The following is a 24,323-nucleotide window of genomic DNA, read 5'->3' on the forward strand; positions in this document are numbered from 1 at the left end:
TGCTCTGCTCACACTATCCTATTACTGGTCTGTACACCCCCAGCACTGCTCTGCTCACACTATCCTATTACTGCTCTGCTCACACTATCCTATTACTGGTCTGTACACCCCCAGCACTGCTCTGCTCACACTATCCTATTACTGGTCTGTACAACCCCAGCACTGCTCTGCTCACACTATCCTATTACTGGTCTGTACACCCCCAGCACTGCTCTGCTCACACTATCCTATTACTGGTCTGTACACCCCCAGCACTGCTCTGCTCACACTATCCTATTACTGGTCTGTACACCCCCAGCACTGCTCTGCTCACACTATCCTATTACTGGTCTGTACACCCCCAGCACAGCTCTGCTCACACTATCCTATTACTGCTCTGTACACCCCCAGCACAGTTCTGCTCACACTATCCTATTACTGCTCTGCTCACACTATCCTATTACTGCTCTGTACACCCCCAGCACTGCTCTGCTCACACTATCCTATTACTGGTCTGTACACCCCCAGCACTGCTCTGTACACCCCCAGCACTGCTTTGCTCACACTATCCTATTACTGGTCTGTACAACCCCAGCACTGCTCTGCTCACACTATCCTATTACTGGTCTGTACACCCCCAGCACTGCTCTGCTCACACTATCCTATTACTGGTCTGTACACCCCCAGCACTGCTCTGCTCACACTATCCTATTACTGGTCTGTACACCCCCAGCACTGCTCTGCTCACACTATCCTATTACTGGTCTGTACACCCCCAGCACTGCTCTGCTCACACTATCCTATTACTGCTCTGCTCACACTATCCTATTACTGGTCTGTACACCCCCAGCACTGCTCTGCTCACACTATCCTATTACTGGTCTGTACAACCCCAGCACTGCTCTGCTCACACTATCCTATTACTGGTCTGTACACCCCCAGCACTGCTCTGCTCACACTATCCTTTTACTGGTCTGTACACCCCCAGCACTGCTCTGCTCACACTATCCTATTACTGGTCTGTACACCCCCAGCACTGCTCTGCTCACACTATCCTATTACTGGTCTGTACACCCCCAGCACTGCTCTGCTCACACTATCCTATTACTGGTCTGTACACCCCCAGCACTGCTCTGCTCACACTATCCTATTACTGGTCTGTACACCCCCAGCACTGCTCTGCTCACACTATCCTATTACTGGTCTGTACACCCCCAGCACTGCTCTGCTCACACTATCCTATTACTGGTCTGTACACCCCCAGCACTGCTCTGCTCACACTATCCTATTACTGGTCTGTACACCCCCAGCACTGCTCTGCTCACACTATCCTATTACTGGTCTGTACACCCCCAGCACTGCTCTGCTCACACTATCCTATTACTGGTCTGTACACCCCCAGCACTGCTCTGCTCACACTATCCTATTACTGGTCTGTACACCCCCAGCACTGCTCTGCTCACACTATCCTATTACTGCTCTGGACATAGCCAGCACTGCACAGCTCTGCTCACACTATCCTATTACTGCTCTGCACACAGCCAGCACTGCACAGCTCTGCTCACACTATCCTATTACTGCTCTGCACACCCCCAGCACTGCACAGCTCTGCTCACACTATCCTATTACTGCTCTGCACACCACCAGCACTGCACAGCTCTGATCACACTATCCTATTACTGCTCTGCACACCCCCAGCACTGCACAGCTCTGCTCACACTATCCTATTATTGCTCTGCTCACCACCAGCACTGCACAGCTCTGATCACACTATCCTATTACTGCTCTGCACACTGCCAGCACTGCACAGCTCTGCTCACACTATCCTATTACTACTCTGCACACCACCAGCAATGCACAGCTCTACTCACACTATCCTATTACTGCTCTGCACACCACCAGCAATGCACAGCTCTACTCACACTATCCTATTATTGCTCTGCACACCACCAGCAATGCACAGCTCTACTCACTATCTTATTACTGCTCTGCACACCGCCAGCACTGCACAGCTCACACTATCCTATTACTGCTCTGCACACACTATCCTATTACTGCTCTGCAACCGCCAACACTGCACAGCTCACACTATCCTATTACTGCTCTGATCACACTATCCTATTACTGCTCTGCACACTGCCAGCACTGCACAGCTCTGCTCCCACTATCCTATTACTGCTCTGCACACCCCCAGCACTGCACAGCTCTGCTCACACTATCCTATTACTACTCTGCTCACAGTATCCTATTACTGCTCTGCTCACCGCCAGCAATGCACAGCTCTGCTCCCACTATCCTATTACTGCTCTGCACACCCCCAGCACTGCACAGCTCTGCTCACACTATCCTATTACTGCTCTGCACACCGCAGGCACTGCACAGCTTTGCTCACACTATCCTATTACTGCTCTGCACACCACCAGCAATGCACAGCTCTGCTCACACTATCCTATTACTGCTCTGCACACCACCAGCAATGCACAGCTCTACTCACTATCTTATTAATGCTCTGCACACCGCCAGCACTGCACAGCTCACACTATCCTATTACTGCTCTGCACACACTATCCTATTACTGCTCTGCAACCGCCAACACTGCACAGCTCACACTATCCTATTACTGCTCTGCTCACACTATCCTATTACTGCTCTGGACACCGCCAGCACTGCACAGCTCTGCTCACACTATCCTCTTACTGCTCTATACACCACCAGCAATGCACAGCTCTGCTCACACTATCCTATTACTGCTCTGCTCACCAAGCAGCACTGCACAGCTCTGCTCACACTATCCTATTACTGGTCTGTACACCCCCAGCACTGCTCTGCACACACTATCCTATTACTGGTCTGTACACCCCCAGCACTGCTCTGCTCACACTATCCTATTACTGCTCTGCTCACACTATCCTATTACTGGTCTGTACACCCCCAGCACTGCTCTGCTCACACTATCCTATTACTGGTCTGTACACCCCCAGCACTGCTCCGCTCACACTATCCTATTACTGGTCTGTACACCCCCAGCACTGCTCCGCTCACACTATCCTATTACTGCTCTGTACACCCCCAGCACTGCTCTGCTCACACTATCCTATTACTGCTCTGTACACCCCCAGCACTGCTCTGCTCACACTATCCTATTACTGGTCTGTACACCCCCAGCACTGCTCTGCTCACACTATCCTATTACTGGTCTGTACACCCCCAGCACTGCTCTGCTCACACTATCCTATTACTGCTCTGCTCACACTATCCTATTACTGCTCTGCTCACACTATCCTATTACTGGTCTGTACACCCCCAGCACTGCTCTGCTCACACTATCCTATTACTGGTCTGTACAACCCCAGCACTGCTCTGCTCACACTATCCTATTACTGCTCTGTACACCCCCAGCACTGCTCTGCTCACACTATCCTATTACTGGTCTGTACACCCCCAGCACTGCTCTGCTCACACTATCCTATTACTGGTCTGTACACCCCCAGCACTGCTCTGCTCACACTATCCTATTACTGCTCTGCTCACACTATCCTATTACTGGTCTGTACACCCCCAGCACTGCTCTGCTCACACTATCCTATTACTGGTCTGTACACCCCCAGCACTGCTCTGCTCACACTATCCTATTACTGGTCTGTACACCCCCAGCACTGCTCTGCTCACACTATCCTATTACTGCTCTGCTCACACTATCCTATTACTGGTCTGTACACCCCCAGCACTGCTCTGCTCACACTATCCTATTACTGGTCTGTACACCCCCAGCACTGCTCTGCTCACACTATCCTATTACTGGTCTGTACACCCCCAGCACTGCTCTGCTCACACTATCCTATTACTGGTCTGTACACCCCCAGCACTGCTCTGCTCACACTATCCTATTACTGCTCTGGACACAGCCAGCACTGCACAGCTCTGCTCACACTATCCTATTACTGCTCTGCACACAGCCAGCACTGCACAGCTCTGCTCACACTATCCTATTACTGCTCTGCACACCCCCAGCACTGCACAGCTCTGCTCACACTATCCTATTACTGCTCTGCACACCACCAGCACTGCACAGCTCTGATCACACTATCCTATTACTGCTCTGCACACCCCCAGCACTGCACAGCTCTGCTCACACTATCCTATTATTGCTCTGCTCACCACCAGCACTGCACAGCTCTGATCACACTATCCTATTACTGCTCTGCACACTGCCAGCACTGCACAGCTCTGCTCACACTATCCTATTACTACTCTGCACACCACCAGCAATGCACAGCTCTACTCACTATCTTATTACTGCTCTGCACACCGCCAGCACTGCACAGCTCACACTATCCTATTACTGCTCTGCACACACTATCCTATTACTGCTCTGCTCACACTATCCTATTACTGCTCTGCACACACTATCCTATTACTGCTCTGCAACCGCCAACACTGCACAGCTCACACTATCCTATTACTGCTCTGATCACACTATCCTATTACTGCTCTGCACACTGCCAGCACTGCACAGCTCTGCTCCCACTATCCTATTACTGCTCTGCACACCCCCAGCACTGCACAGCTCTGCTCACACTATCCTATTACTACTCTGCTCACAGTATCCTATTACTGCTCTGCTCACCGCCAGCAATGCACAGCTCTGCTCCCACTATCCTATTACTGCTCTGCACACCCCCAGCACTGCACAGCTCTGCTCACACTATCCTATTACTGCTCTGCACACCGCAGGCACTGCACAGCTTTGCTCACACTATCCTATTACTGCTCTGCACACCACCAGCAATGCACAGCTCTGCTCACACTATCCTATTACTGCTCTGCACACCACCAGCAATGCACAGCTCTACTCACACTATCCTATTATTGCTCTGCACACCGCCAGCACTGCACAGCTCACACTATCCTATTACTGCTCTGCACACACTATCCTATTACTGCTCTGCAACCGCCAACACTGCACAGCTCACACTATCCTATTACTGCTCTGCTCACACTATCCTATTACTGCTCTGGACACCGCCAGCACTGCACAGCTCTGCTCACACTATCCTATTACTGCTCTGCTCACCACCAGCACTGCACAGCTCTGCTCACACTATCCTATTACTGGTCTGTACACCCCCAGCACTGCTCTGCTCACACTATCCTATTACTGGTCTGTACACCGCCAGCACTGCTCCGCTCACACTATCCTATTACTGGTCTGTACACCCCCAGCACTGCTCTGCTCACACTATCCTATTACTGGTCTGTACACCCCCAGCACTGCTCTGCTCACACTATCCTATTACTGGTCTGTACACCCCCAGCACTGCTCTGCTCACACTATCCTATTACTGCTCTGGACACCGCCAGCACTGCACAGCTCTGCTCACACTATCCTATTACTGCTCTGCACACAGCCAGCACTGCACAGCTCTGCTCACACTATCCTATTACTGCTCTGCACACAGCCAGCACTGCACAGCTCTGCTCACACTATCCTATTACTGCTCTGCACACCCCCAGCACTGCACAGCTTTGCTCACACTATCCTATTATTGCTCTGCTCACCACCAGCACTGCACAGCTCTGATCACACTATCCTATTACTGCTCTGCACACTGCCAGCACTGCACAGCTCTGCTCACACTATCCTATTACTGCTCTGCACACCACCAGCAATGCACAGCTCTACTCACACTATCCTATTACTGCTCTGCACACCACCAGCAATGCACAGCTCTGATCACACTATCCTATTACTGCTCTGCACACCACCAGCAATGCACAGCTCTGCTCACACTATCCTATTACAGCTCTGCACACCACCAGCAATGCACAGCTCTACTCACACTATCCTATTATTGCTCTGCACACCACCAGCAATGCACAGCTCTGCTCACACTATCCTATTACAGCTCTGCACACCACCAGCAATGCACAGCTCTACTCACACTATCCTATTACTGCTCTGCACACCACCAGCAATGCACAGCTCTACTCACTATCTTATTACTGCTCTGCACACCACCAGCACTGCACAGCTCACACTATCCTATTACTGCTCTGCACACACTATCCTATTACTGCTCTGCAACCGCCAACACTGCACAGCTCACACTATCCTATTACTGCTCTGGACACCGCCAGCACTGCACAGCTCTGCTCACACTATCCTATTACTACTCTGCTCACAGTATCCTATTACTGCTCTGCTCACCGCCAGCAATGCACAGCTCTGCTCCCACTATCCTATTACTGCTCTGCACACCCCCAGCACTGCACAGCTCTGCTCACACTATCCTATTACTGCTCTGCACACCGCAGGCACTGCACAGCTTTGCTCACACTATCCTATTACTGCTCTGCACACCACCAGCAATGCACAGCTCTGCTCACACTATCCTATTACTGCTCTGCACACCACCAGCAATGCACAGCTCTACTCACTATCTTATTAATGCTCTGCACACCGCCAGCACTGCACAGCTCACACTATCCTATTACTGCTCTGCACACACTATCCTATTACTGCTCTGCAACCGCCAACACTGCACAGCTCACACTATCCTATTACTGCTCTGCTCACACTATCCTATTACTGCTCTGGACACCGCCAGCACTGCACAGCTCTGCTCACACTATCCTCTTACTGCTCTATACACCACCAGCAATGCACAGCTCTGCTCACACTATCCTATTACTGCTCTGCACACACTATCCTATTACTGCTCTGCAACCGCCAACACTGCACAGCTCACACTATCCTATTACTGCTCTGCTCACACTATCCTATTACTGCTCTGGACACCGCCAGCACTGCACAGCTCTGCTCACACTATCCTCTTACTGCTCTATACACCACCAGCAATGCACAGCTCTGCTCACACTATCCTATTACTGCTCTGCTCACCAAGCAGCACTGCACAGCTCTGCTCACACTATCCTATTACTGGTCTGTACACCCCCAGCACTGCTCTGCTCACACTATCCTATTACTGGTCTGTACACCCCCAGCACTGCTCTGCTCACACTATCCTATTACTGCTCTGGACACCGCCAGCACTGCACAGCTCTGCTCACACTATCCTATTACTGCTCTGCACACAGCCAGCACTGCACAGCTCTGCTCACACTATCCTATTACTGCTCTGCACACAGCCAGCACTGCACAGCTCTGCTCACACTATCCTATTACTGCTCTGCACACCCCCAGCACTGCACAGCTTTGCTCACACTATCCTATTATTGCTCTGCTCACCACCAGCACTGCACAGCTCTGATCACACTATCCTATTACTGCTCTGCACACTGCCAGCACTGCACAGCTCTGCTCACACTATCCTATTACTGCTCTGCACACCACCAGCAATGCACAGCTCTACTCACACTATCCTATTATTGCTCTGCTCACCACCAGCACTGCACAGCTCTGATCACACTATCCTATTACTGCTCTGCACACTGCCAGCACTGCACAGCTCTGCTCACACTATCCTATTACTGCTCTGCACACCACCAGCAATGCACAGCTCTACTCACACTATCCTATTACTGCTCTGGACACCGCCAGCACTGCACAGCTCTGCTCACACTATCCTATTACTGCTCTATACACCACCAGCAATGCACAGCTCTGCTCACACTATCCTATTACTGCTCTGCTCACCAAGCAGCACTGCACAGCTCTGATCACACTATCCTATTACTGCTCTATACACCACCAGCAATGCACAGCTCTGATCACACTATCCTATTACTGCTCTGCTCACACTATCCCATTACTGGTCTGTACACCCCCAGCACAGCTCTGCTCACACTATCCTATTACTGCTCTGCACACCGCCAGCACTGCACAGCTCTGCTGACATTATCAGTCTACAGTGTATTACTGGACACATTGCTGGGACTATACTGTAACCATTAAATCTGTGGTTTACTTCATGCTGCCGGTCCGCTTCTGTCTCCATCACGTGACACAAGTTGAAGCTCAAACACTAGAGGTCCTGCAGCATACACGCCACACCTGTAGTGTGTGAACGGAAAGAGAACCTGTAACCCCCACCCCTCTGGGGATACTTGCCTCAGGAGGGGGAAGCCTCTGGATCCCCAGGCTTGTCAGCTGTATTTGAGGGCTGGCAGCCCTGGATCACTGAGGATGGGGGATGACTCATTAGGATCCAGAGGCTTTCTCTCCCTAGGCAAGTATCCCGCATGGGTTTTTTTTTTGTTACAGATTCTCTTTAAATGCAACCTGAAGTGAGAGGTATATGGAGGCTGCCATATTTATTTGCTATAAACAATGGGAGTTGCCTAGCAGTGCTGCTGATCTCTTTAGCTGCAGTAGTGTCACACATGTGAAACAAGCATGCAGCTAATCTAGTGAGACTTCAGTCAGAAACATGATCTGCGGCAACAAGTATTAGAGGCATTGTATAAGGGCTCATTTCCACTATCGCGAATCTGCATGCGTCCAACGCATGCAGATTCGCACATGTAATGCAAGTGAATGGACCTGTTTCCACTGTAGCGTTTGCGTGGTGCGTTTTTATGAGCGGTGAAAAAACGCACAAAAGAGCCAACGAATTCGCCTGCTAGTGGAATGCATGCGAATCACCGCTAATGTATTTAATAGGGAAATCGCATGCGGTTTTTACGCGTTATTTTACGCGATTACGCATGCGATTCCGCATAGGAACCAATGTAAATTAACACAGGCAGTGACATGGTTAAAAACGCACATAGCCTAACCTATGCGAAATCGCATGCGTAATCGCGTAAAATAACGCGTAAAAAAACGCACCTGCATGCGATTTCTTCTGCGGTGGAATCCAGGCGATTCTGCACCGCAATAGTGGAAACGAGCCCTGAATATAATCAGCCTCCGTATACCGCTCACTTCAGTTGTCCTTTCAAGGACAGCTGAAAAGAGAGTGATATGGAGACTGCCATATTTATTCCCTTTACAAACAATACCAGTTGCCTGGCAGCCCTGCTGGTCTGTTTGGCTGCAGTAGTATCTGAATACCACCAGAAATAAGCATGCAGCTAATCTGGTCAGATCTAACTATAATGTCAGATACACCTGATCTGCTGCATGCTTGTTCAGGGTCTATGGCCATTAGAGGCAGAGAATCAGCACAACAGCCAGTCAACTGGTATTGCTTAACAGGAAATAAATATGGCAGCCCCCATATCCCTCTTGCTTCAGTTGTCCTTTAACCTCCTTGGCGGTTAATTTTTTTTTTAAAAATGGGCAAAAATCCTTTTTTTTGTATTTTTTTTTTTTTGTTTCATGTAAAGCTACCAGAGTGGTAGCTACATGAAACACCACTAGAGGGCGCATGTGGCCCTCTAGTGCGATCGTCGCCGGCATCAATAGCAAACAGGGGAGCGCGTATATAACGCGTTCCCCTGTTTGGCTTCTTCTGTCGCCATGACGTCATGGACGTCAGCCGACGTCCTGACGTCATGCGCACTCGATCCAGCCCATAGCGCTGCCCGGAACTCATTGGTCCGGGCAGCGCAGGGCTCTGGCGGGGGGGGGGGCCCTCTTTCGCCGCTGCGTGCGGGCGATCGCCGCAGAGCGGCGGCGATCGAGCTGTGCGCGCGGCTAGCAAAGTGCTGGCTGTGCGCACAGCACTTTGAATGGGGCAAATCGCCCCAGCAGGCCCTGAGAAATCCTCCGGCGCGGCATAGCCCGCCAGGGAGGTTAAGTTTGTCATATGACAGTGAGAGAAAACGACAGTGAGGAGGAGACCCGCAGGCACTGGACACGGGAGGACAAGTGCCAGCGGGACAGGTGAGAGCTCTGCTGGCAGGGAGAGCACAGTTGGAGTGAGATCTGGCAGGAGGCAGCTCCACAGATTTTTATTGCATTTCATGCTCAAATCAATTGAAAATCTGTACAGTGTGTGGACAGCCAAGAGGTTACATAGTTATTTTGGTTGAAAAAAGACATACGTCCATCGAGTTCAACCAGTACAAAGTACATCTCCTCCCGTCCCCCCCATATACCCCTGTTGATCCAGAGGAAGGCGAAAAAACCCTTACAAGGCATGGTCCAATTAGCCCCAAAAGGGAAAAATTCCTTCCTGACTCCAGATGGCAATCAGATAAAATCCCTGGATCAACATCATTAGGCATAACCTAGTAATTGTAGCCATGGATGTCTTTCAACGCAAGGAAAGCATCTAAGCCCCCTTTAAATGCAGGTATAGCGTTTGCCATAACGACTTCTTGTGGCAATGCATTCCACATCTTAATCACTCTTACTGTAAAGAACCCTTTCCTAAATAAATGGCGAAAACGTTTTTCCTCCTTGCGCATCTCATGTCCTCTAGTCCTTTGAGAAGGCCTAGGGACAAAAAGCTCATCCGCCAAGCTATTATATTGCCCTCTGATGTATTTATACATGTTAATTAGATCTCCTCTAAGGCGTCTTTTCTCTAGACTAAATAAACCCAGTTTATCTAACCTTTCTTGGTAAGCGAGACCTTCCATCCCACGTATCAATTTTGTTACTCGTCTTTGCACCTGCTCTAAAACTGCAATATCTTTTTTGTAATGTGGTGCCCAGAACTGAATTCCATATTCCAGATGTGGCCTTACTAGAGAGTTAAACAGGGGCAATATAATGCTAGCATCTCGAGTTTTTATTTCCCTTTTAATGCATCCCAAAATTTTGTTCGCTTTAGCTGCAGCGGCTTGGCATTGAGTAGGATTATTTAACTTGTTGTCGATGAGGTGTCTCTGATCAGACAAGGATCGATCTTGAGGCCACCTATACATTATAAATAGCTAGTGACCTTAGCCCGTTAAAAAACGGGTTAGGTCTGTCGCTACTCGCCGCGCTCACACGCCAGCCCCTCCTGCTACCCCCCCCCCCCCCGTCATTCCCCCAGCTCTCCTCAGGGTCTCAGCGTCTCTCCCTGCACATGCGCACTACATGCGCAACACACACAGACAGACAGGACAGACAAGACAGACAGACAAGGCAGACAGACAGAGACGTTTTATTAGGCAACATGCTCTGCTGACTCAATGGTCTTTGTATAGATTCAGGATAACAATAACTGATATCTATAAGCTGCTGCTGTTCCTGATTTATCGCTAGGAACTACCGTAGACATTGTGCACTGTCTCGTCCCACCCGCTGGCCTGTTATTTACAGCTATCTGAAGAAAGCTTTGTGAGCAGAATATTCCGTTGCTGTCTAACAGAAGACTGACTGCCTGTGGAGTGACTGGAACTGCTTTGGAAAGATCCAGATTTTAAGAGCCAGAAACTGAACACTGCAGACAAAGGAATTCAGCAGGAGGCGGAGCCCCCACAATCTAGACCAGAATGATATGAAGGAATTTCATGCACTGTTAAGTTCTGAGTGTCGGGCTTTACTGAGAGTCAGCATTACCTCAGCCGATCTGGTGGCCAGAGCTGTCCTCTACACACCACACTGCTGCTTCTGTACTGGCCACAGCTGTGCCACGGAAATTATATTCCTATAGTATGCCTGGAACATGGTGCAGGGGTAACAGCACTGAGGCAATCTGTGAGAATTCCTGTCTCTCATCGCCCACCCTGACCTGCCAAGTGCTGAAGAACACATGGAGCCTATTGGCTGGCTACACACTTCACAAGATCAGCCGCATGACGGCACCGTCACCTGCATGCAACATTTTCTGGCCAGTTAGGCCACGTCTAAGACAGTTCCTATGTGTCTGTTTTGAGTTAAATGTTAGAACAAATACCAGTAGTTCACCCGGGCAGGAAACAGATAATCGGGGTGTTCCCACACATTCAGTTTTCATTGGCCAATGATTGCTTCAATCTACCACTTCCATGCACTATGAGACCCAACAGATTTTGAATACTATGAACAGACTGTAGGTAGGCTTTCATACTACATGGAAGTGGTAAAATTGACCAATAAAAATTGGATCTGTGTATGTACCCTATGACCCAATTTATATGGAAAATTCATAGATTGCCCGGAAAAGTAAAAAAGCGAATTTCTAGTGCATGCAAATAAGTAGAATTTCTAGTGCATGCAAATAAATAAGTAGATGCAGATAAATCCACGTGCCCCCCCCCCCATATGCAAAGGCCACCGCCCAGACGCAGCTGATGCCACAGCTCCACCCACCCAGACGCAGCTGAGGCTGCAGCCCTGCCCACCCAGGTTCAGCTCTTAAGTCACAGCCCCGCCCACCCAGAACTAGCTGAGGACTGCCTCGCCCACTCAGAAAAAGCCGAGGCCATAGCCCCGCCCACTCAGAAAAAGCTGAGGCCATAGCCCCGCCCAACCAAAACTAGCTGAGGCCACAGCCCCGCCCACCCAGAACCAGCTAAGGCTGCAGCCCCACCCCCTAACACAACCAAGGAGGATCCCTCAACAGATATGCTGCTTGCAGTAACTGACTGCCCTTAGCGGTTTGTGTACACAGGGTGGGCCATTTCCATGGTGTACAGTTAAAGAGTAACTGTTAGACCAAAAAAAAAATCAAATTTAAATCTCTATTGCAATGTGTTAAATAGTTTGTAAGGGAGCCAAAAAGGCAATGCTGAAGTTAAAAAGCAATCTAATTTTTTTACTGTGTGGCTATCATTCAGCCTTTTCTCCAAGCTCCTAAGGAGGACGCAAAGCCGCATAACAGATACTGCAGAGCATGCCCATATCTGCCAACTCCCTCTCCCCCCCAGGACCAGGTGCCGATGTCTGCCCGACCCCCTCTCCCCCCCCCAGGACCAGGTGCCGATGTCTGTCCGCCCCCCCCCCCCCCCCAAGAGCCGATGTCTGTCCGACCCCCCAGGACCAGGTGCCGATATATTCTCACCCCAAACAGCTGACACTGAGAGAGAGCGGGAGCGGAGTACATCTACACACTTCCAGTGCCGCCACCGCAGAGCAGCCGCCGCCGAGTCACATGTGAGAGAATCACGAGCAGGAGAGAGATGCACGGCGGCGGCGCCGCTGGAAGTGTGTAGATGTACTCCGCTCCCGCTCTCTCTCCGTGTCAGCTGTTTGGGGTGAGAAGATATCGGCACCTGGTCCTGGGGTGTCAGACAGACATCGGCTCTTGGGGGGGGGGGGAGCGGACAGACATCGGCACCTGGTCCTGGGGGGGGGAGAGGGGGGTCGGGCAGACTTCGGCACCTGGTCCTGGGGGAGAGGGGGGTCGGGCAGACATGGACATGCTCTGCAGTATCTGTTATGCGGCTTTGCGTCCTCCTTAGGAGCTTGGAGAAAAGGCTGAATGATAGCCACACAGTAAAAAAAATTAGATTGCTTTTTAACTTCAGCATTGCCTTTTTGGCTCCCTTACAAACTATTTAACACATTGCAATAGAGATTTAAATTTGATTTTTTTGGGCTAACAGTTACTCTTTAAGGAAGCAGATACAGAGATTATTCACACCCTCAACATTTCAGGGAGGCTCTAACTATCCTCTGCAGCCCAGCCCAGATTATGATTCTGTGAAAGCAAATGAAGACAGGGTAGATTACTGTGTAAAGACTGCTTATGCCTGCCTCCATCTTGGAGTGTGGGAGGAGCAGGAGGTACATTTGAATCCAATGTACCATGGGGGTGTGTCCTTATGGCTCCGTTACACCGATGATGTGCTTGTCGTGTGGAAGGGATCGGCGGAGAGCTTTGCGGAGTTTGTTGCCGATTTAAACAACAACAGACGAAATATACGTCTGACATTCTCGGTTGATCCAGAGAGGATTACATTTCTGGACATCGAGATCTTGAAAGTTGGTAATAGGTTGGTTACGAGCACGTTCCGCAAGCCCACCACCGGAAACACGATCCTGCACGCGGCAAGCCATCATCCCGTGTCAGTAGTTGCGGGCATCCCCACGGGCCAGTTTTTGATGGTCCGGCGAAACTGTGTGGACATTGATCAGTTTAAGCGGGAGAAATGTTTAGGCGTTTCCGTGAGCGCGGTTACTCGGATCGTCTGTTACGACGGAGTTACAATAGAGCGCTACACGGATCGGGAGTCTTTACTCCGCCCCCGTGCTCATCCCCCTTATGGTGAGGAAGCTAGGGGCTGTGCTAGAATTATGACACAATATAATGCCCACTGGAAGAGACTTAACCAAATGTTGCGTGGGTGTTGGGATATCTTGCAGCTAGATCCGAAGATTAAGAGAATAGTGGGACCTAGACCTTTGGTGACGGCACATTGTGCTAAAAATTTGAGAGATGTCCTGGTCCAGTCAGAATTTTTGAATATTGGAGGCGGGACATGGTTGGACCGTGTCCTACCTCCAAAGGGAATGTATCGTTGTGGGTCTTGTAAGGCTTGTCCATTTGTAATGAGAACTGATACTTTTATTTCCCAGGATGGTGTGAGAAATTATAAGTTGAAGAGATTTATGAATTGTAACTCGACATGGATGGTTTATCTTATCTGTCCTTGTAACAAATACTATGTGGGCATGTCCACACGAGCATTCAAGACACGTTTGCTTGAGCATTTGTGCAATATTGCGAGTGGAGAGCAAAAATTCCCCAATCGCTGAACACTTTAAGGAAATGCACAATAGCTCGATTGTGGGTTTGAGAGCGATGTGCATTGACTGTGTGGATGTACCCACGAGGTCGGAGAGGACGGAAGAGATGCTACTTAGGCATGAGGCGATGTGGATGTATCGACTTAGGTCGAGAAGTCCGCATGGCCTGAACGTCGATTTCTCTTTAAAAAGTTTCCTATAAAATGGGTGTCCTGAAAGGGTCCCCTCTCCCCGCATCCCTTCCCCTACCCCCCCTTTTCCCCTTCCCTCTTCCCCCCCCCCCCTCCTTGTCGTTCCCTCCCTTCATTTCCTTCCTCCCCTTCCCCTCCCTTCCTTTTCCCCTCTGTCTCTCTCATTCCCTCCCTCCCCCCTCCTCCTTTTTCCCTTTCCCTTCCTTTCCTTGTAGGTTATGGAGGCAGGTGGTGAGATGATGTATGGGCATCCTGTGGAGAGCGCAGCGTGTCTGAAAGTATGTGCTCGGCAGGCTCTGTCACTGCTATTCTAGCCCATGTGTGAAGGTCGGACCTGTGCTGAGCCTCTCGCAGTGTCTGGCCAAAGCTGTGCTTTGTTCTTGCAGCTTGAATGAGATCCTCTCTCAGGCCTGCTGCTCACATAAACAATAGAAAGCCGGCAACAGATAAAAGTCTATCTGGAAATTGCTGAATCAACCACAACCTCTGCTGGGAGACTGACCACTGCCATATATCAGAATACAACGAGCATCTACTCCAGAGACCAATATCTATGTGACCAGCAATCCTGAGACAGACATGGACAGCCATAGCGAACCTTTCCTATGAAGAGGGATGTGGGGGGATAAACAGAAAACTACCTGCTAAAGGGTAATGTAACCGTAAGAGAACACAGGGTTCCTGACACCGGTGGAGTTAACCACTTCAGGACGAGAGCAATTTTCACATATCAGCACTGCACCCATTCATTCACCAATAACTTTATTACTAATAATCACACCTAAATTATCTATATATTGTTTTTTTTTCAGGACAAATTAGGCTTTACTGTGTGAACATTTTGTTTCATAATTACCTTATTTTCTATGCATTTTAAAAGGAAATTAAGGTAATCGGAAAAAAACACACTGTTTCTCCAATTACATCCAATATATCTTCACAATAAACAGTTCCAAGTAGAAGTTAAAGCCACAAATTTTATTTGCGTATCCATCCTGGTTATTACAACATTTAGATGTTCCTAGCACAATGTATGGTGACCCTATAGTATTTGGAAATAAAGGTGTCTTTTTTCTGTTTTGCATGACTTAAAAAATCGGAAGGTGCTCCTCCGCGAAACGCGTTGTCCATTTTAATAAATTTTGCACTTTTTTAATGATTTTAGCCCACTTGTTTATACCGCTCTACACGGCGGTTTTTTTCCCTGCACATCACCAGCCCACCCGCGGAGAAATAGGCGCCGCTCACCATGCAGTTCCAGCGTGTGTTAGAGCAAGCGTCCTAATCTCCATAGTGACAGCCGCGAGGAGAGTGACGTCACTTACGCCCGGCTGATTCAGAGAGCCCGGTCCCCGGCTAGGCATAGAGAGACACAAGCTCACCGTGGCCGAGTACGCTGTGCCAGCCAAAGGAAAACCAGGTGAGACCTGTCCTGTTGGGACGTTTTGCTGCATTACTGGGAGTTTCAGAGAACCCATTTCTTTGTATGTTTTTCTTAGTGGATCTTTTTGGGAGCAGCCGAGTGAACATCAGGTGGCCAGATTGCACCTCTGGGGGGCTCTTTCACCACCCCACACCTTCTCTCTTCTGTTTCGGGTTTTTTGCGTTCTCATTATACACTATTGATGATTATGCAAACTTATTTGCAAAAATAATAGTAATATACCCTCATGGCATACATATTTAAAAAGCCAAGTTCCTAAGGTAACAATACATGATTTTCCTCTTATATTCTGCCACTTTGTTTTCATTTTACAAGTCTTTTATCTTGGTACAGAATATGCAAAAATGTAATTGCTTTTGATTCAGTTTGTGACTAAAAAGAATACACAAGACATGGGCCTCAACCTTAAAACTCGGTAAACTCTATTCTACAACTTATCAGGGTTAAAATGTTATCACATGTCTCATAGTTTTGCTAAAACTTTCCCAAGTTTGATCATGATTTTGAAAATTACTTTTTTTATGTTGGATTGAGTTTGTCCCTACCCATTATTTATAACCTGCGTCCAAGCTTTAAGGCCCCATTCACACTTGCAAAACGCTAGCGCTTTTGCTAGCGTTTTGCTCAGGTGATTTTTGGTGATTAACGCGAAAAAAAAAAAAAATCACCATTCACACTTGGCGATTTTTTCATCCTGATCATCCTTATTACATTAAATGCAAACAATGATTGGGCAAAACTATACACTGCAGCCAATGATTATTGCCACATTGTGCACTGACACATATTATCATCCCAACCTAGACATGAATCGACTGGTTCGCCGATAAACGCTTTTTATGGAGCTCTGAAGACCAGTAGTAATGTTCTCGACTCAGTTGGCCAGTCAGGGCCATCTCGGTGAAAAATCTAGCGTTAGTTCAGGTGTTCCTCAAGGTCTCTTAAGGAGGCCATACACACATACACACACAGCCACACACACACACACACATACACACACAGCCACACACACACACAGCCACACACACATACACACACAGCCACACACACACACACACAGCCACACACACAGCCACACACACACAGCCACACACACACAGCCACACACACACACACAGCCACACACACACACACAGCCACACACAGCCACACACACACACACAGCCACACACACACACACAGCCACACACACAGCCACACAGCCACACACACAGCCACACACACACACACAGCCAGACACACACACACACAGCCAGACACACACACACACACACACACACACACACACACACACACACACACACACACACACACACACACACACACACACACACACACACACACACACACACACACACACACACACACACTTTCCCATTTGATTTGCTGCAGATTCAAGAACTCTAAACGGATGGAACTAGATTCCTTTAAAGGGAAGGTTCAAGCAAAATAAAAAAATGAGTTTCACTTACCTGGGTCTTCTACCAGCCCCAGGCAGCCATCCTGTGCCCTCGTAGTCACTCACTGCTGCTCCAGTCCCCCGCTGGCAGCTTGCCGACCTCGGAGGTCGGCGGGCCGCATTGCGTACATTTTTACGCATTCCCGCTAGTGCAGGAACATTAACAGATACATTTTTACGCGTTAGTGGATCAACGCGCAAAAATGTATGTAACGCGTAAAAATGTATGCGTTAATGTTCCTGCTCTGGCGGGAATGCGTAAAAATGTACGCAATGCGGCCTGCCGACCTCCGAGGTCAGCAAGCTGCCAGCGGGGGACTGGAGCAGCAGTGAGTGACTACTAGGGCACAGGATGGCTGCATGGGGCTGGTAGAAGCCCCAGGTAAGTGAAACTCATTTTTTTATTTTGCTTGGACCTTCCCTTTAAATGTTCGTCCTGATTGATTTTGACCAAAAATTGATGGAAAGTATCGATCGGGCAGGACGGAAACCTAGGTGGATTGGAGGCAAGGAAGCAGCTGCGGACCATAACATTGCATTGAATAGTGCAAAGCTGCGGTTCCATCGATTTACAATAGATTTGATGCCTGGAATCTAAAATCTATGTGCTGTGTGTGGTAGGAATCCTTTCTGAAAGGAATCGATTGTTTTGGAACATTGGGTGGAAATCTGTAAGTGTATGGCCAGCTTTAATGATTCAGCATGCCAGATCTAGCAACAAACTGTAAGAGAGTTCATTGCTCCCCTCCTTCAGCTGCCTGCAGAATGCGCTGTCATTCCCAGGGCCTTTCTTCCTTCTCCATAGACACAGAACACATCACTCGGCTGTTGCCTAATAACGTGTCTGTACAGTACTGGGCCCAATGTCACAAACGTGAGATCTACAGTAATATCTTATGAGGCAATGTGGCAAAATGGGAAATCATCATCTTTTGGGCCTTTTCACACCGCTTCTTCACAACATCCTGGCGCACCCCTTCAACCTCCTTCTTTCCTCCACTAACTAGAATTATCTCTTCACATCTGCATATACAAGACTTCTCACAAGCCTCTCCCCACCACTAGAATTCCCTTCCAAAATACATCCCTCATTCTCCAAACCTTGACATTTTTAAGAACACCTTTAAAGTGTACCAGACAGAAACAAACATAAAAGATTTATACATAACTGGGGCTTCCTCCAGCCCCATCCGCACAGATCGCTCCCACGCCGCCGTCCTCTGTACCGGGTTGCGTAACTTTGGCCAGCCGCGGCCAGTCTGAGCAAGCACAGTGCTCTCCCAGTTGGAGAATAGTACTGCGCAGGAGCAGTACTATTCTTCGCCGGAGAGAGCGCACTACGCTTTTCTTTACATAACTCACCTTTTCAGACAAGCATTCACTAATTTAGTGCATTGGACCTTCAGCCTCTGAACAAGCTCTGCTTCTTGTAGATTATGATTTAAAAATTCACCACTTCAAAGTATACCACTTACGCATAGTTTCCACCCTATTCCTTAGGATTGTAACCTCACATAGGGCAAGATTCTCTCCCTTGTATCTACATTCTTAGTCTCGATGTACTAGTCGCTGTGACATTTATTCTTCCAACTCTGTGTTAAAGGATGCCTTAGTCCTGAAAATATGGCACAAATGACACCCTGTGTGTGTATGGCGAGTAGTGCAGAGGCTTACCAAAACCTCCCTTGCCCCGGCGTCGGCCTCCCTTTAGCTGTAAAGTGACCCTACTGAAGTCCTGGTCGACGCATGCACAATATTGTCCCGCGAGAAGCCGTACCCGGTGTGCATACGCTCTGACCTGGACATACTACACTACGCATGCGCAGTATGTCCGCTTGGGCACCTTGTGACTGCGCTCCCCGCTGACCTCATGTTCAATGAGCGCGAGCCCGGTACTCTTCCGGCGGGAGAGTGCGCAGACATACTGTGCATGCGCCGACCCAAACTTTGGAACAGGCTGCTCCACAGCTAAACAGAGGCCGATACCAGGGCAAGGTAGGTGCGGGTAAGCTTCTGCATTACTACCCATACACATGGCGTCAGTTTTGCCATATTTTCAGGACTAAAGTATCCTTTAAGTCCAAATGTTTGTATGCTTATGTAGCCATGTTGGTTTCCTCCTCTTCACGGCCCAGCATAAGGAATGTAAAGGCAGCACCCACCTTCTGCAAACTTGTTCTCCAGTTCTGTGTTCCCGATGGCTTTGGCTGCCTGGCACATCTGTCGCAGCAATTCTTCCAGACGCCGCATGCAGCGAATAATGCTGCCTAAAGAAAAAGCAAATAGAATCTTATATTACTGCCCCCAGTAGATCTGTCTGTAATGCTAATGGGACACATTAAAACCAGGTGAACATTTCATAGCATCAAAATCAAAGTATAATAAGTATAAAGGGACTTAACCATTGCCTGTGCCCCCCTGCAGCTGGCTGTGTTTGATGTAGATGTTTGCTGTTCCCTAAGCAATGCCGCAGTGGTATAGCACAGCGTTTCAGCGCACAGTGGCAAGCACGTCCTATCAAGCTGCATACTTCCTGCAGATGCACTGGACGTTAATACTAAGACATATGCTGTGAAGTAACCACATTGGTTTACAGACTTCACTGTCCTCAGTGTGTAATGCGATCTCTGGAGCTGCCTCAGCACCTGGGGAGTGGTGACCAATCAGTATGGTCTCTATGACAGCAACTTGCCAATCACAGTAATTAAAAGAGAACAGCTGCAGAAAGTGCAGAACCATAAATGGAGTGAGAGGATTATTGGGACCTCAACAAATGATTGGCAGCCATTGGAATCCTCTGTCTTCAGTAGTGTCTGACTCACCACAGGAACAAGCATGTAGCTAATGGAACAAAAGTGTTTGATCTGCATGCTTGTTCTGGGTCAGTGACTCCGAATCCTGTGGGCAGAGTATCAGCATAATACTGGTCAGTGTGTGGCCAAGACATATATAGTGTAGGCTGTGATCAGACACTATTACAGGCTGCAGTATCTGTAACCAACTGACCAGAGCCTGGGAATCAGCATTGCACAAACCTTTTAAGCCACGATCACGATTTCCAGAGCACACGGAGGATGCAGATACACACAGCTGGAAATGGAGATGAAGGGGTTCAGATTCTACCAGCTCATTTTTCTGGAGCAGGATGCTAGCCGTAGAGTATTGTCATATTAGCCATCAGTAAAAGCAAGAAGATTTAAACCCGGATAATAACATTTATTGGCAAATTTAGGAGTAAGCTTTTGTCTAATAAGCCTTCTTCAGACTCGATTTCTGTATGAATACAAGAATAGAGTCTAAAGAAGGCTTATTAGCCAAAAGCTTACTCCTTTTCTTCTAAGTTAGCCTATAAATGTTATCATCCGGGTTCAAAACTTTTTTTTCTGGAGCAGAGAAATTATACGAATAGAACAGCACTGGGTTTGCCTCACGCTGGGCAGAGTACGCTCCATTTTTCTGCCATGTTTGACAGTAACAAAGGGGGAATCTGCCAGTGGCCTCTTCACTCACTCCCAATGTTTGGGGCCACCGGCTCTGCAGTGTACTTCAGTATATTGTTAGCAGCACGGGACAACACAGTGGTGTAGCGGTTAGCGCTCTTGCCTAGTAGCGCTGGTCTCTGGTTCTAATCACTGCCGGGTCACTATCTGCACAATGATGTAGGTCTTCCTCCTACATCCCAAAAACATGCAGATAAGTTAAAGCTCCCGCCCCCTACACACACTAAATTGGCCCTAGATCATGATGTTATGACTATGGTAGGGGATTAGATTGCGAGCCCCTCTAAAGCTGGCCATACACTAGGCCGATTCCCGCCAGATCGAATCTGCTGTCACATCGTTCCCGCAACACACCGAATTTCGATCCATTTTGTCCGATCCAGTCGATCGCTCCGTGTGGAAAATCACCGTTGATCGCCCGCGGGTAGGGAGCGCGTCACTAGCGGCGTTCGAGTACCCGACGACCAACGCAATAGAGCCCGCATACATTACCTGCTCCGCCGGCGCGACTACCCCCGGTCACCGCTGCTCTGTCTCCGCGCCGGTCTGGTCTCCGGGTTCGGCATGCTTCACTTCTTCTAGCCCGGCAGGAAGTTTAAACAGTAGAGGGCGCTCTACTGTTTAAACTTCCTGCCGGGCAGGAAGAAGTAAAGCATGCCGTACCTGGAGACCAGAGCGGAGACGGAGCAGCGGTGACCGGGGGCAGTCGCGCCGGCGGAGCAGGTAATGCATGCGGGGGGGGGGGGTTTTGGCTTATTGGGTGGGTGGGGGATGGTGGGTGGCGCGGCGGCACCACCACCACCACAACAGATTGTGAACGGTTTCAGGCTGAAATCGATTCACAATCTGTTTGCAGTAAGGCAGCCATATGATCCCTCTCTGATCAGATTCGATCAGAGAGGGATCTATCTGTTGGTCGAATCTGATAGCAAATCGACCAGTGTATGGCTACCTTAAGGGTAGTTAAGCGACAAGACAACATACGCTGTACAGTGCTGTGGAAACCGTCAGCCCTACATAAGTACTTAATAATGTGTCCTATTTTGGATACACATTGTGTATGCATCCACCGTGGGTATAGCGATCCTTGAATGAGATTAGCCTTGCCATTGTGCAGGGGCTCATCTACATCTCCAGATCGGTGGAACCAACAAACTGCTTTATTGGAGGGGCTCTGTTTATAGTCTGGCTTCATGTTCATGGAGTTAAGGTCCCTTTAAATGTTTGCTCTGTGCATTTGTCCAGCGATCTCCACATGGTAACTATTAGCTTGAGTGGATTTCTATTTCACAGCTAATCCCAAAGTCTACTGTGAAAGTCATCTAAGTGTCAGAAGCTCTGCCTACAGCATTAGAGCATCCATTACCTGCTGACCATAGAAGAGCCATGACCTCCTGTGCCAGAGGAGACACATTATAGAGTATGGATTGCAGGGCACCGAATGGAGAGCAAGATCCGTACATTAGGCTAATGCTGCTTCATCCTCTTCTATTGATATTCCCTCTCAAGTAAACACCTGCATTACTGGAAATACATGGCAGAATGCAATGGAGGTGGGCAGGGAAGTTGGGTTCTTTCCAAGTTGGGAAGAAGCATGAGTCCTGGATATGGCTGTGACAGACCTCAGCTGTTGGCCTTCAGTGATGACCGTTTTGCACCAGTTTCACCAGGGGACGCTGCTGCATAGTGTGTATAGCACTATCACCAGGGGATGATGCTGCATAGTGTGTATAGCACTATCACCAGGGGACGCTGCTGCATAGTGTGTATAGCACTATCACCAGGGGATGATGCTGCATGGTGTGTGTAGCACTATCACCAGGGGACGCTGCTGCATGGTGTGTATAGCACTATCACCAGGGGACACTGCTGCATGGTGTGTATAGCACTATCACCAGGGGACACTGCTGCATGGTGTGTATAGCACTATCACCAGGGGACACTGCTGCATGGTGTGTATAGCACTATCACCAGGGGACACTGCTGCATGGTGTGTATAGCACTATCACCAGGGGACACTGCTGCATGGTGTGTATAGCACTATCACCAGGGGACACTGCTGCATGGTGTGTATAGCACTATCACCAGGGGACACTGCTGCATGGTGTGTGTAGCACTATCACCAGGGGACGCTGCTGCATGGTGTGTATAGCACTATCACCAGGGGACACTGCTGCATGGTGTGTATAGCACTATCACCAGGGGACACTGCTGCATGGTGTGTATAGCACTATCACCAGGGGACACTGCTGCATGGTGTGTATAGCACTATCACCAGGGGACACTGCTGCATGGTGTGTAGCACTATCACCAGGGGACACTGCTGCATGGTGTGTATAGCACTATCACCAGGGGACTCTGCTGCATGGTGTGTATAGCACTATCACCAGGGGACGCTGCTGCATGGTGTGTATAGCACTATCACCAGGGGATGCTGCTGCATAGTGTGTATAGCACTATCACCAGGGGATGATGCTGCATGGTGTGTATAGCACTATCACCAGGGGACGCTGCTGCATAGTGTGTATAGCACTATCACCAGGGGATGATGCTGCATGGTGTGTGTAGCACTATCACCAGGGGACGCTGCTGCATGGTGTGTATAGCACTATCACCAGGGGACACTGCTGCATGGTGTGTATAGCACTATCACCAGGGGACACTGCTGCATGGTGTGTATAGCACTATCACCAGGGGACTCTGCTGCATGGTGTGTATAGCACTATCACCAGGGGACTCTGCTGCATGGTGTGTGTATAGCACTATCACCAGGGGACGCTGCTGCATGGTGTGTATAGCACTATCACCAGGGGATGCTGCTGCATAGTGTGTATAGCACTATCACCAGGGGATGCTGCTGCATAGTGTGTATAGCACTATAACCAGGGGATGCTGCTGCATAGTGTGTATAGCACTATCACCATGGGGATGATGCTGCATAGTGTGTATAGCACTATCACCAGGGGATGATGCTGCATAGTGTGTATAGCATTATCACCAGGGGATGCTGCTGCATAGTGTGTATAGCACTATCACCAGGGGACATTGCTGCATGGTGTGTATAGCACTATCACCAGGGGACGCTGCTGCATTGTGCGTATAGCACTATCACCAGGGGACGCTGCTGCATGGTGTGTATAGCACTATCACCAGGGGACACTGCTGCATGGTGTGTATAGCACTATCACCAGGGGACTCTGCTGCATGGTGTGTATAGCACTATCACCAGGGGACGCTG

The 24,323-nt window shown here is 49.1% G+C and overlaps 1 protein-coding gene across 1 annotated transcript in view; it reads right to left on the reverse strand.

Annotated features, from left to right (window-relative positions):
* Positions 1-24,323, reverse strand: part of MTREX (Mtr4 exosome RNA helicase) — a 144,600-nt gene that overhangs the window by 7,806 nt on the left and 112,471 nt on the right. Inside the window, exon 26 of the mRNA XM_068249254.1 lies at positions 19,748-19,852. Coding sequence (XP_068105355.1) covers positions 19,748-19,852 — 105 coding nt within the window. The remainder of the gene's footprint in view (positions 1-19,747; positions 19,853-24,323) is intronic.

This window comes from Hyperolius riggenbachi, chromosome 1 (assembly GCF_040937935.1).
Source record: "Hyperolius riggenbachi isolate aHypRig1 chromosome 1, aHypRig1.pri, whole genome shotgun sequence".
In the NCBI taxonomy this organism is placed as follows: domain Eukaryota; kingdom Metazoa; phylum Chordata; class Amphibia; order Anura; family Hyperoliidae; genus Hyperolius; species Hyperolius riggenbachi.